Raw genomic sequence first — 14,720 nt, 5'->3', positions numbered from 1 at the left:
TTTGTCGTTTGTGAAATCTAAAGGCTATATGTATTGAGGATCACAGTGAAATGAAAATCTTTCCCTATACTGATTACAGAATCAGAAGCTACACGCCCAACTTAAGTCAGTGAATACAGAAGACAGCCAACCTTATTTTCACTGAAGTTAGAGACTGCCTATTTCCTGGGTACTGAGGTGGGGGTGGAGAGAGGGCCTGCAGACTCGGAGCTTGTCAGCTCAATGTGTTCTTTTATAGATCTAACAGCCATTAGCATTTATTTAGGAAACAGAAACAACATCAAAGTGGTCACTTAGTCACTAAAAATCGTCAAGAGTGAGACTAATATTCTTTTGACCCCTCTCAACACTAGAGATACTCTGGCTCTTTAATAGCTAACAAAGTCCAACAGTATTGCCAAACCTCAAACTATATATTTTTATACAATATACGTGTATTTCCCATTATTCTGGTTTAATATATATATATATATTAAACATGCAGTTTCATCACTCTCAGACATCCTCAAAAATTCAAACTAAACTAACTCCATCCTGGAAGAAGTCTTTATCGTTCCAACTTAAATCAGTAGATAGCCATGGCTGTAGTAACTGAAACTAGTTATTTTTACACTTCTAATTTACTGGAAGGTACTACGAACATGTTTGTTCCCTCAAAGATTTTAAATTCTTCCTAAAAAACTCTAACTTAAGGTCTTAGACTACTTCCAAGAACTTAGTATTTACAGAAATAGAAGTTTAAAAAGCAAACTAGTGATATAATTTCTTCAAAAATTTTTAAAGAAAAATCATTTCAAAAATTTAAGTTAAAAATGACTATAATACAACTTTACTTAAAAATCATGTTAACTTTTCCTCTGCTGGAGATGATAAAATATTTACTCTTTAACCTCATTTCATATACTGATACAGAAAACTAATCAGATTTATATGTGATCAATTAGAGAAAAATTTTAGGAAAAAAATTTGCAACTTAAAGTACATCACTAATGCTCCTCCAAGTGTTACTTTTTACAGCAGTGATAACAGGGTAATGATCAGGTAAACTACATATTCTTCTGGACAACTGCAGTCATTTAGGTTGATGTGCCATTATTATTGCTAGCCTGCACATTGAATGCTTACAAATACAGAGGGGAAAGAGGGCCAAAAGAATTTTTTTTTGCTATTATGTTTTTTTCTTAAAGACAATATAAACAACTAAAACCAAATGAATAAGATATGCAAATATGCAATCAATAAACCAGCAAGAAGTAGGGACCAACTTCAGTAGGATTCCTGTGACATTTCTTTTTATATTCAAATTATGAAGAGTAAGAATTCTACATGATGGTTGATATATGAAAAAATTTCACTGAAAATACTCTCAGAGATGATAGTAAACTGAGTCAGGATGTTGTCTAGCAGGTATATGACCATCTGAGGTTCAGGATAAATATTCACCAGTTTGGTATGGTGGGCAAAAAAATGAGGTCATCCTATAGTATGGTCAATTTAAGCAACCAAAAGTATGAGCTAACTTGGAATGGTTTTTTAAAAAACTAACCTCCAACCAGTAAAATATTGATTCAGCCAAGGATCATCAATGGGTGCTAAAATCAATGGATAAAAGGTTGTTGGAGAAACAGAATACTGACACAATCTCAGGTATCATCCCAGAGATCCTTAATTACAAAAAGAAAGGTAACTTTACATTGGAGAAATCTGGTATGTATACCAGATTAACCAAGAGATCAAACCAAACGTTAACAGTAATGAGACAAGATAAAATGTGACTGCTGAGGCACTGTGAAAGAAACATCTATGCAGTGTTTTTGCCAAAAATGTTTAACCTGATTCTAAACATGAAAAAACAATCAGATCAAACCAAATTAAGAGGCATTCTCAAAACTGGCTGGGACTCTTCAAAAAATGTTAGTGCCTCAAAAGACAAAAAAGAATTTAAAAAAAAAAAGTATGGGAATTTTGTTAGGTTATAGGAGACTACAGAAACAGGGAAATCACATGTAATGTACCATAATCCTTAATTGGATCCTGCATCAAAAAGGAAAAAATATATATAAAGAACATTATTGGGACAACTGGAAAAATTTAAATATGGTCTATATGTTAAATAATATAATTGTATTGTCAAATTTCTTGAGTGTGATCATAATATTAAGGTTATGTAAGAGAAAGTCCTCTTTCTTAGGAGTTACATGCTGAAGTACCTCCTGGTAAAGTAACATGGTATCTGCAACTTACTTTCAAATGGTTCAGAAAAAAAAAATGTATGTGTGGGACTTCCCTGGAGGTCCAGTGGTTAGGACTCTGTGCTTTCACTGCCGAGGGCCCAGGTTCAAGCCCTGGTTGGGGAACTAAGATCCCACAAGCTATGTGATGCAGCCAAAACAAGAAAATATGTGTGTATATAAACATATATTAGAGAGAATGAGATAAAGTAAATGTAACAGAATGTTAATACAACTGGTAAATCCAGGCAACATGAATATGTGTGTTCATTGTACTGTTTCTCTAAATTTTAAGTCTGATTTTTTTTTAAAGTTGGGGGAAGAGTAGGGAGCATATATGTATGTATTTGCTTTTATACTTATAAATATATGATGATGGTCTACGGAAGGGTAATAAGAAACAAGTGTGGTAAGAGAACTAGGAGACAGGAAGGTGGTGCAGTAGAGGAGGACAACAGGTGTGGGTGGGAAATTCTTTGCTGTACACTACATAGCACACCTTCATATATTTTTACATGTAAATGTTTTATGTATTTAAGAAATTAATAAAAAGGTTTTTTTTTTTTTAAGTTCCAGCAAAAGTACTGAATCTGCTATAGTGAGATCATATTGGTTTTCTTCTGAAGTTCCCAGGGAAATATTTAGGTAGGAAGAATTATCCAAGCATGTAACATCTGTGATTTTCTTTTTTTAATCTTGGTGAAAGGTGTATCAAAATCACTGGGCTGAGCAGAGAGGTGAGCAGGTTTTTTTCAGCCATCCACCCCAAGTGGGCCTGCCCTCACCTGATGATCATCAAGAAAATTCTTACTGATGGATATGCATAAATGTGAACATATGGAAGAGGAAAAAAAAAGAATCTACATAAAATGGCTGCAGGTTGATCCACCATACTGCTATATTTCCTCTGTCACCTCAGGTTAAGGTACCCAAATCCTTGATGTCAGTTGCATCCTGGGACCTGCATACTAGGAAGAGAAAGTGCTTTGTTCCCAATACCCACCTGAGGGCCCGCCGCTCTGGATAATCGAGGTCATAACTTTGCACAGAGTCATTGCAAGAGTCCCGGGAACTGCCCTGAAGCAGCAGCTGCTGTGGCAATCGCACAGGCACAGGGAATTGGTGCACAGAAGCATTGGGCTGGGAAGTCGTATGGTAAAGAGGTGGGATGCTATTGCTGGCCTCACTGCGATAGTCACTATCTCGGTCATCAACGGCACTATCAGGATCTTCAAAAGCTGTGGAATAAGCACAGTCAGTCAAAGCAACCCAGCTTTATTTAGTTCTTCAGAATTTTTTTCTGCTTCTAACTTAGGTAGCCACAAGCCTGGACCTTGAGAACAAGAGCAAGCTGAGCTGCACATGAGCCCAGTGACCTCAAGTCATGCAAAAAACTGTCTCAATATCCACAAGTCTCTCTCCTTAACGAATGAGATAAGACACTTGGTTTAATTTTAGTGCTGATTCCTAGAGGAGTTCCAAGTTCCATTTTCCCAATGCAGAATTCTCTGGAATTCTGCTTCTCTAAGCTCTCATAACCCTAGTAAAAATCTGCTTTTAAATGTCGTAAATAGATTCTGGCCCTGTACTATTATCAAAATGGGGCAAAAGGGGGAGAAACAGTTTTTCCATCTCTTAGAAAAGAGAAATTTTTGTTTAAAGTTAGCATGGTGTTTTCAGACTTTAAAAACACATGGTTGAATCAAATAAGCAGGTCCACCATCGGAAGCTGGTCCAAGAAATCAGGAAGGTCAAAGCCAAGACTTAGAATCTGTCAAGTTAAAAGTTCTAGATGCAGCTGAGAACAGCAGCAGTCTTACTGTCTTGCTGCAACATTGGGTTTTTCTAATAATTTCTGTCGAGCACCCACACCCTGGGCTCAGAATTCCCATCCCAAGCCTGGGCTGAAGAAGAGGAAAACACGTGCACTGTCAATGGGGTCTTACTGACAATGCAGCCTAGTTTATCTAACAGCAGTGACTACAATTTCATAGAATTATTTCTGCTTTTCAGGCCAGCACCTGACAAGCTACAGTTTTTTCTTGATGTTAGCTAAAATGACCACAGTTACAAATCCTGCTCCAAGCAAAAGTAAAAATATGCAATACTGTGCTTGGAAAGGGAGTTCAACCTAATAGTGCGTTGTAGTTTATTTTATACAGAAGCCATTTCTGATACCATATCCATATGTGTATAATTAATAAGGTCCCATATGTTCTTTCTTGCCAAGTTTCTATTAGGCTCACAATAAGGAAAAGGAACATTCACCATCCAAAGTGGAGATACTTTTAGCAGATGATGGACTCCTCATATTAGGAATTTAGAAAAAATCTTGGTAGCAATGTGGACAGTGGAAGCCTCCTAATGACCATAAAATTAGGCTTTTACAAGTAGGAGATAAGAACATATATTGACACAGTGGAAACAGAAAAGAGTTAATGAACCAGAGAAAAAAATCCAGACAGAAATGATAAAACCTGGGGACAAATGGAAGGTAATCCCTATTACCTTGACCCCTTGGCTTCTACATCAGACAACTTGGTAGATAATCCCACTAAAAGAGACAGGGAACACACAACACGTGGGTTCCAGACAACACTTGGGGTCACAGCTGGGAGTAGGGGTAAGAAGATCTTTCGAGCTTTGCCCACTTGAGTTTAAGGCAACATGTGAACATGAGAAAAGAAGAGGAGAATGATCAGAACTCCAGCGGAAAAAAATCAGTATGAGAAAGAGACTAAGCTTCAAATGGTCAGGAACAATACCAATCAAACATAGGGGAAGCAAAGCATTCTAATTACAAAGCACTCTGATCACACATTAGGAAAGAGAGACTTTGGAGGTACTGATTTTAGACCTTGTTGCATTTGCTGTTCTGAAGACAAGAAAGGATCAAGGGACAAAAAACAGTATGCCATCCAGACTTAATTCTTTCTGAACTCATGGAAGGAGTAAGTGTGAAGAAGTCAGTGCTGGATTATTCATGCATACAGATGAGGGGGCAGAGGCAACAAAAGAGACAAAGCCAAAAGTCTATTTAAACTCTGGCAGGAGAATATGCTATTAGTTTATAATCCAGAGAACCAAGATTTAGTCTCCAAAGAAGCAGCAGTGATAGACAATCCTATTGCTTATGAGTCCAGGAGAGGGTAGCTCAGCCAGAGGTAGGAGCCCAGGATCCAGAGCCAGAAACTACCTGGATAGACCCTTAGTTTCTCACTGCATCTGACCTTAATAATACTCTGCTTTATTCTGTTAAGCTAAGGGGAGGAATATTCCAAAACATTCCTAAAGGCTGACACATTTCCACACTGAAGGAATAAAGGGCAAATACTAAGAAATAAAGTGTCGGGACTTCCCTGGTGGTGCAGTGGTTGAGAATACGCCTGCTAATGCAGGGGACATGGGTTTGAGCCCTGGTCTGGGAAGATCCCACATGCCTCGGAGCAAATAAGCCCGTGCGCCACAACTACTGAGCCTGTGCTCTAGAGCCCGCGAGCCACAACTACTGAGCCTGTGTGCCACAACTGCTGAAGCCCGTGAGCCTAGAGCCCATGCTCCACAACAAGAGAAGCCACCGCAATGAGGGGCCTGCGCACTGCAGCGAAGAAGCCCCTGCTTGCCGCAACTAGAGAAAGCCAGCGTGCAGCAACAAAGACCCAACGCAGCCAAAAATAAATAAATAAAAATAAATAAATTTATTTTAAAAAAAAGAAACAAAGTGTCTGTGGAAAGAAGAGGCCAGGAGTAGAAGAAAAGAGAGTATGAAAAGTAGGAGGGGACAGGGAAAAGGAAATACAAGGAAGTGAGGTGAGACAAAGGACAGGAGCAGAAAAAGGGTAGGTCAAGGGCAACAGCCAGCTTTTCTCCCCCTATACCATCCCCAGTTTCCTTATAAAGTAAATCTCCTAGCACCACCAAAGCTGATTAGAAACTAAAGAGGCAAATTAAGGAAAAGCCTTGAATGAAAGAATTGTACTTTCAGTGTAGCAGCAACAATCTCTTACTGGCTCTACACTCTACCCCACAGTAGTATTTCACCTAGAACGGAAAACTTCTGGCTTCACTGAGAAAGAGAGACTGAGTACAGGTTTGGTTACTCAGCTTAAGGCGGACTTGTGAGCTAGTTTGAGGGCAAAATTTGAAAAGTCCCTTGAAATTAAAAGGCTGGGAAAATTTACTCATTCAAATATTTATTGAGTGCCTACCAGTGAAGGCCAAACAACACAGAAGACTCAGCGTATAGAGTCAGTCTAATAGGAGAGAGAAAATATGGATACAAATACAAGGACGTATCTATCATGAGAACAGTACTAACCAAATGCTTTATGAGTTGACGGTTAGGTCATTTCCTGTTAGGGTGAACAGGGAAATCATTATGGAAGATACGACTCTGAAAGACTGGAGGGTTTTCAATAGGTGAAGATGGGGGGCGGGGGAATACCTTCTAGAATCTGGACAAAAGCAATGGCATGAGTAAAGGCCTGATGGTGGAAAGGCTATATATATTTTGGCAAAACATTCTGTAGCTCATTTAGCAGGTACATAAAAGGACATGGAAGGGAATGAGAGAAAATAAACCTGGAAGAGCAGGATGGGGAAAGTAATTTAATCTGGGGCAAACATGGGCCCCAGGCAGAAAGCAGGCACTCAAACAAAACAGAATGAAATACTGAACAACAAGGCTCTCTAGTATGTGGTGCCCCTGGATTAAGTCCCCATCTTTAAATACAGAATACAGGGAGAATTTTATCAGAGAAGGAAAGAGAATTCAAACCTTTTTTTTTTTTTTCATGGCTTACTTTTTTCTATTTGAAAACCTTAAGTTATCTGAGCTCTCTTAGGCTGCCTTTGAGTAGTTTCCTGGTACAAATACCCAGGATTCAGATGATAGAAAGTACATACCCCATGAGAAATTCTAGTGACAGGACAAAATTTGGCCTCTCTTAGCATCTATTGGATACCTAATCATTGGGACTCAATCAACCCACCCACCTCCCCTGTCAGATAGGTAACACAGCCAGTAATGTCAGCCTAGGGCTGTGAATCTTGTTGGAAAGAACTAGATGCCCACTCTCTAAGGTCAAAGTTGAACAAAGTTGGGCTTCAGCCTAGCTGGACTGCTCCAAGGAAAGTCAAACCACGTCCTCAGCCTCTTGTTCACGTCACAAAACCAATGACCTCTCCTGGAATGAACCTTCTCCTTCTAGTCACTGCACTCCTTAGCTAAGAGACCAAAGGAGAGAGTTTCCTCCAAAAGGTGGCTGATGGTACTACTTGTCTCTGCGGAAGAAAAATCAGGAGATCCTGTCAGGATTATAACTGAAACTTTGGTTTGAAATGAAATTTCTCTCCCTCTCTCTCTCTCTCTCTCTCTCACACACACACACACACACACACAGAGTCTTCAGGAAACCAGCCTGAAAGGATATAACTTTCCACTGCAGGTAACTGTCTCCTGAGATTCAAGTAGGGGAAGAGGAGGGAATGGAATTATATATGCTTATATGCATGAATATCCAGCTTCATAGTCAGAGGGAGTATGTTAAAGGGTATGATCAAGAAAATTATAAGGTATTCAAATTCTTACGTACTCTGTTGGTCTCCCCAGCCCAAATAGGTCCAGTGACCTAAGAAAACCGCAAGTGGTAGCAAAGAAGAAGAGTGATAGAGACAATTTTAGGACAAATTCAAAGAACATTTTCCATCCCACCAATTATTATATACCTTACCTTACTTGAGCCTACCCTACTTGTATTCCATTTATTTTTCATAACATGTAGAGGGCATCTGCCTTCTACCAAGCATAAGACAAATCTACAAAGTACTCTTGCTCTCTGCAATTCACTATATAGAGAATAACAAAAAACTACTGCTTCCGGGGACTTCCCTGGCAGTCCAGTGGTTAAGACTCTGCACTTCCAATGCACGGGGCACGGATTCGATCCCTGGTTGGGGAACTAAGATCCCACATGGCGCATGGCGCAGCCAAAAAATTAAAAAATAAATTTTAAAAAAACCTACTGCTTCCATACTCTTTTAAACCTCCTTCTGGCTGAGGTCTCTCTTAGAACAACATCACTGAGGAGCTAATACACTGTTCCATATTCAAAATGAGAAAAATTTAATCAGCTTCTAAGAAACCCTTCCTTATCTCTATGTTCACCAAACCTGAACCTACTACAGTATATCCATGAGAAGCTCAGACCTGGTTACAGTGGGAAAGTGAGTGATTCCCTTACCCAAGAGCGATGACATCCAATTTTGCTGCTCTCTATTGAAAGTTAAAAGGCCAAAGAATGGGCTACCCTGGTGGCGCAGTGGTTAAGAATCCGCCTGCTAATGCAGGGGACACACGTTCGAGCCCTGGTCCGGTAAGATCCCACGTGCCACAGAGCAACTAAGCCCATGCACCACAACTATTGAGCCTGCGCTCTAGAGCCCGCGAGCCACAACTACTGAAGCCCGCATGCCTAGAGGCCGTGCTCCACAACAAGAGAAGCCACCGCAATGAGAAGCCCACGCACCACAACGAAGAGTAGCCCCTGCTCTCTGCAACCAGAGAAAGCCTGCGCACAGCAACGAAGACCCAATGCAGCCAAAAATTAATTAATTAATTGTAAAAAAAAGAATCAAAAAATTAAATTAAATTTTAAAATTAAAAAAAGCCAAAGAATGGTATTAATCTCTAGTCTTCCAATATGTAATAAAACACTGTAGCCCAATATGTAATAAAACACTGTAGCGGGGACTTCCCTGGTGGCGCAGTGGTTAAGAATCCGCCTGCCAATGCAGGGGGTAGGGGTTCGAGCCCTGGTCCGGGAAGGTCCCACATGCCGTGGAGCAACTAAGCCCGTGCGCCACAACTACTGAGCCCACATGCCACAACTACTGAAGCTCGCGCACCTAGAGCCTGTGCTCTGCAATAAGAGAAGCCACCTCAATGAGAAGCCCGCACACCATAACAAAGAGCCCCTGCTCAATGCAACTAGAGAAAGCCCACACGAAGCAAAGAAGACACAATGCAGCCAAAAAAAAAAAAAACAAAAACCACTGTAGCCTGTTGGGTGCTCAGAGATAGCCACTTTTTTCTGAATTGCCTATAAATTATTTAAATAAAATCCATTAAAACACAGAAGCTTTGACAGAAGAAAACTGAAAACAATTCCTACTCATTTTTCAAGATTAAAAAATTCAATATTAATTAAATTTAAATCCTATCCCACAGCCGAACTGAATTTGAGGCAACTAATGTGACAAGGAAATCACTAAAAATGGGCCTTTATCCCAAGAAACAAGGAATAATGTGGCTTCATAGTTAAGAATATGGATATTGAAATCAAAGCTAAGTTCTTCTGGCTCTGCCATGTACTAGCTATAAGATCTTGAAAAGATTATTATAGATGTTTCCTCATCTGTAATTTGAGAATGATAATAATGAGTCTCATTGGTTTCTGTAAGGATTACAAGAGAAAATGCATGTAAAGTACTTAGCACATGTCCCCAGAAAATAGTAAGCAATTTGCATTTCTTGTTGTTTTGTCATGTTGCCAGATCTTTGCTTGCCTTATAGGTTCCTAACAAATAGGTAGCAGGAAGATCAGCACACTCCAACAGTTGTAATGTCAGCTGAGGGATCAACAACGTCTGGGTTAAAAAGTCCTCAGAATTCTGAGCGTGCAGCTACCTTAATTAAATGTTTGCCATAAGACGCAAAATTCTGGAAGCACTGAATGATGCCAACACAGGCTGGTTTCACTACCTGAGTTAACTCCCAATCCTGGGGAAATGGGATTACAAATCAATCACAGGCTGTTTAACTAAGAGTTAAACAGGGAGAGTTTTCTTCCTATGTACTTACCTTTTTCCTACCACCCATATCTCTTTCTTCTCATGTTAGTTTAGTGTGCAATTTTTAAATTTTTAGTAATTTATTTAACTTTCTAACCATGGAGTGGAGGATAAAAATTCTCCTAGGCTATAGTGCAGTTGCCATAGCAACCATGAGAGGGTAATTATCTTGTTTCTTTTTAAAAGAAAACTGAAAAATAATCACATAGAACTTCAGAATACACCTATCAAGCTAGATGGCTTCAGGCAAGTGACAATGCTGCGTCTCACTGAAACTCTGGGCCCAAAGAGCGCTCTCTTTGCATTACACAGCCTCATTCTTGAACGCCCAACAGCACTGCATAGCAGTTTCTTGTACATAGTAGGTGTTCAATAAATATCTCTTGTATGAATAAATCAAACGAATAATCTGATCCCATCTACTAGGTCCATCCCTAAACCATGAAAATAACAACAGTTATGCTCTCTGACTAACTAGTTCCCTATTCTCACTTCAGCCTGGTACCACTGTAAGAGAAATAACACCAGTTTAATTAAGCCAAGTTTCCTTCCTCACCCCAAAAAAGCACTAAAACATCTCACTAGTCAGTGGAACAATTACTGTGGATAGTTAGGTTTTGCTAGGCATAAGAAGCAAGAAAAGGAGGGCGGAAATGTTTCAGGAAAAGAAATTATACATTCAAAGGCCCATTCAGTGAACTGAAAATAGTTCCAGCGTAACTGAATGAGAAGCTGCAGGGTTATGGAAGAACCTGATCAAAGTGAGTCTTAAGTATATGTATGTTTAGAAATTTAGTAATGTTAGGAGTTTGTAATTATCTGGAGGATAATACAGAGCTATCACAGCTTTTAAGCAGGGGAGAGACAGGATCAGATTTGTCATTTTAGAAAGAGAATGGTGGTACAGTGTGGCCACTGGTTGGTACAGTAGGTAGACTGAAAACGTGTCGGGGAGGCTAGTAAGAGGCTATTGCACTGACCTAATGATGGCTTGAACTAGGGAAGTAGCAGAGGGAGCAGAGAAAAGTAGATACATTCATAAGATACGTTGGAGGTAAAGTCAATAGGGTTTGATAAGTAACTGAATGTGGAAAGTGAGGAAAATAAAGCCTAGATAATATTGCCCAGGTTTTTAGCTTGAGCTACTGGGTGGATATGACATCATTCATTAAAAGAAATACAAAAGAGGGGAAGGTTGAAAGAGGTGATGATGAATTTAATGTTAGATGTATTTATCGGCTTTGTGGTATCTATGAGACATCTCAAATGACTATGTCTGGTAGACAGCTGGATATATGAGTAAAGAGATGTGGAGCAGAAGACTTGCATGTTTTCAGAACACAAGCTCCCATGAGGACAGGAATTTTTCTTCTTTGTTCCTTGCTATATCCTTAGTGCCTAAACAGTGCCTGGTACAAAGCAGAATCTCAACAAATATTTGTAACTGAATAGATAAAAATTAAATAAAAACAATGAGGTAGAGAGTATAGGATAAGAAAAAGACTGTATATAGGAGAAGGGGGGAAGCTATAGAACAGCCACATTTGAAAAGCAGACAGACAAAAAAAAAAAAAAGAACTGACAATATAGTGTTGGTGAGGCTATGGAGCATCTAGAACTCTCATACGGGGCTGGCAAGAATGCAAAGTGGTAGGCCTCTTCGGAAAAGAATCTGGGCATTTCTTATGAAGTTATACACACACCATACAATCCAGCAATCCCCTTCCGATATATTTACCCAAGAGAAATAAAAACATGTTCATACAAAATCCTATATACAAATGTTTACAGTTGCTTAATTCATATTCACTAAAAATTGGAAACACAAGTATCCTTCAACTGATGAATAGGTAAACAAACCGTGGTACATCCATACAGTAGAGTACTACTCAGGAATAAAAAGGAATAAACTAGTGACACACGTAGATGAGTCCCAAATGCATTATGATAAGTGAAACAAGCCAGACTCAAAGCTACATACTATATAATTCCACTTATATGACTTTCTAGAAAAGGCAAAACTTAGGGACAGAAAACAGATTAGTGGTTGTCACAGGCCAAGAATGGGAGAGGTTGACTACAAAGGGTTTAAGGGAATTTTTAGGGTTGACGGAGCTGCTCTATATCTTGACTGTGGTTATGGTTACATGACTGTATGTGTTTGACAAAATTCATAGGACTGTACACTAAAAGGGAGAATTTTACTATATGTAAATTATACATTAATAAATCTGACTTTTAAAAAAAGGAAGAGTCCACAAAGGAGCCTGCAAAGAAGCTGGAGAGGAAGAAAACCATGGCATTGTGGTCCCTGAAGTCAGGAAAACAGGTTTCAAGGAAGGAGTGAGTGGTTAACAAGGAGCAGTGCTACAGAGCAGTCAAAATAAAACTGAGAAAGTCCTACTGAATTTAGAAACAAAAAAGTTACTCGTCATTTTTATGACAAATTTTAGTGAATGAAAGCTAGAGCATAGTCTGTTCAGAAGCAAATGGAAGCACACGCAGTGGAAAAAGGAGACATCAAGACATTCTACAATTCATGCAGTAAAATGTTCAACGTAAGCAAGGTGGAGGGTACTGCTTATCACAGGACATCAAAAAGGTAGTAAGCAGAGAAAAGACACTGGCCAAACGAGTTGCAGAAAAACCTCCAAGTACATTAAGAGCGTATTAGAAAACCAGTAACATTCTCAAACTGGGCATTCACACATATCAAATGACTGTCAAACTGGCAATTTTAATGAACAGGCTAATGTTTCCCACCTCCCTGGAGCTTCAAACCTCTTGAAGCTCACATACTTAACAAATGAATAACCAATTACCCTCTAGCTCAGTGTCACCTGATGCTAAGAGAAAGGCTGTCTAGAAAACTAGAGCCTCTACTGGCAATGACATTTTATTTACAATGTTATGAGCTCTCTTCAGATATATTAGCATACCAAGCATACGACAAGTCCAAAACCACGGAACTCTGGACAATTCAAAACTAACACTTCAAAACTACTCCTAAAATTCCTCTCTACTTTATCTCCCATGTCCAGTCTGTTAACAAGCTTAGTAATTAAGTCCATTTAAGTCTCCTTCCTACTGTCCCTTCATAGGTTTTACTCTCCTTATCAAAGAACTTATTACCTCATGCCTGAATTATTACAGATTTTTGACTGGACTTAAGACCTTCTAATCTCTGTCCCATTCAATCTACTTAGCAGACTGCAACAAGACGAATTTTCCTAAATCCAGCTTCTAATCACATCATTACCCTTTTAACAACTTACAACTCTGTATAAAAGAGTATATTTATCTCCCTGGCTTTCAAACCCCTCTATAATCTGATATCAAATAAATATCAAACCTCACTGTTAGCCAGTCCTGCAAAACAAAGTTTTTGTTATGACAAACAGATTGTCATAGTTCCTATGCTTGCCATACTCAGGAGATGGAGAGACGAAATGAGCCCAATTTCTCCTATCTGTCCCCCAACTTCTGAAGCTGGAATATCCTTCACTTCTATTCCTTCTTGGTGTAATGGAAATGGTATGAGCTTTGGAACCAAATAAACTTAAATTCAAAGCCATCTCTTACTAGCTGTGTAACCTTAGGCTGGTTAACTTCTCTACACTTCTCTTCATCATCTATAAAGAGTAATACCACTTACCTCTCAGATTTGCATAAGTATTGAAAAATCACATATATAGCATTTAATTACCATGTGCTAGACAAATGGTAATTAATCAATAAATATTCCTTATCCTCCCTTAAATAATTGGAATTCATTCTTAAGTTCCACTTAAACAACTCTCCTTAAACAATGCGCAACCACTCTAGTACAGCATCTCTGTTAACAATCAAAATAAGAACCATCTGTCTATTTCTTAAAAAGTTAAATATACACCAACCCATATGATCCAGCCATTCCACTCCTAGGTATTTAACCAAGAGAAGTGAAAACACATGATCATGTGAATGTTCACATTAATTATAATAACTGGAAAAAACCCAAATGCCTATCAACAAGTGATTGGATAAACAAAACGTGGTATACCCATATAATAGAACACTACTCAATAAAAAGAAACAAATTACTAATACACTCAACAAAATGGAAGAATCTCAAATCCTTCTGCTGAGTGAAGGAAGCTAGACACAAAGGACTGCATGCTATATGTTTCTATTTTATATAAAACTCTAGGAAACCAAATTTAATCTATAGTGATAGAAAGCCTATCAGTGGTTGCCTGAAGCCAGGGGTTGGGAGAAGGATGAATTGCAAAGAGCATAAGGAAATGTTTAGCGATAATGGAAATGTTCTGTATTTTGATCATGGTGGTAGTTTCACTGGTATATACATCTATCAAAACCAATCAAAATGTACACTTCAAATGGGTGAATCTTTTGCATGTACATTATATCTCAACAAAGTTGATTTTTTAAAAACACCTGCCTTAGAATTTGATTCATTTTATTGCTTGCCTTAGTCCTATGCATCCCATCCCTAGCCTAGGTTGTAAGTTCCCTGAGTGTAAGATCCAATCTTATACTCCCTTTATGGTCCTTCCAATACTCGGCACAGAAATCCTATACTGAAGGAGTTAACAACTGAATAAATGCAGGTTCTTCTTAATCTTAGAAAGCAGTGTC

General features: G+C 38.8%; 1 protein-coding gene and 1 long non-coding RNA gene across 6 annotated transcripts in view; one reads left to right on the top strand and one right to left on the bottom strand.

Annotated features, from left to right (window-relative positions):
- UNC13B (unc-13 homolog B) overlaps positions 1 to 14,720 on the bottom strand; it is a 239,625-nt gene that overhangs the window by 108,435 nt on the left and 116,470 nt on the right. For all 5 annotated transcript variants that reach the window (XM_082401357.1, XM_082401353.1, XM_082401355.1 and 2 more), the window contains exon 8: positions 3,235 to 3,469. In XM_082401357.1, coding sequence (XP_082257483.1) covers positions 3,235 to 3,469 — 235 coding nt within the window. The remainder of the gene's footprint in view (positions 1 to 3,234; positions 3,470 to 14,720) is intronic.
- LOC309633148 overlaps positions 1 to 14,720 on the top strand; it is a 108,415-nt gene that overhangs the window by 64,941 nt on the left and 28,754 nt on the right. The window lies entirely within an intron of this gene.

This window comes from Balaenoptera borealis (genome assembly GCF_965194805.1).
Source record: "Balaenoptera borealis genome assembly, chromosome: 8".
Taxonomy (NCBI): Eukaryota; Metazoa; Chordata; class Mammalia; order Artiodactyla; family Balaenopteridae; genus Balaenoptera; species Balaenoptera borealis.
This window is presented reverse-complemented; position numbering and strand designations above follow the sequence as displayed.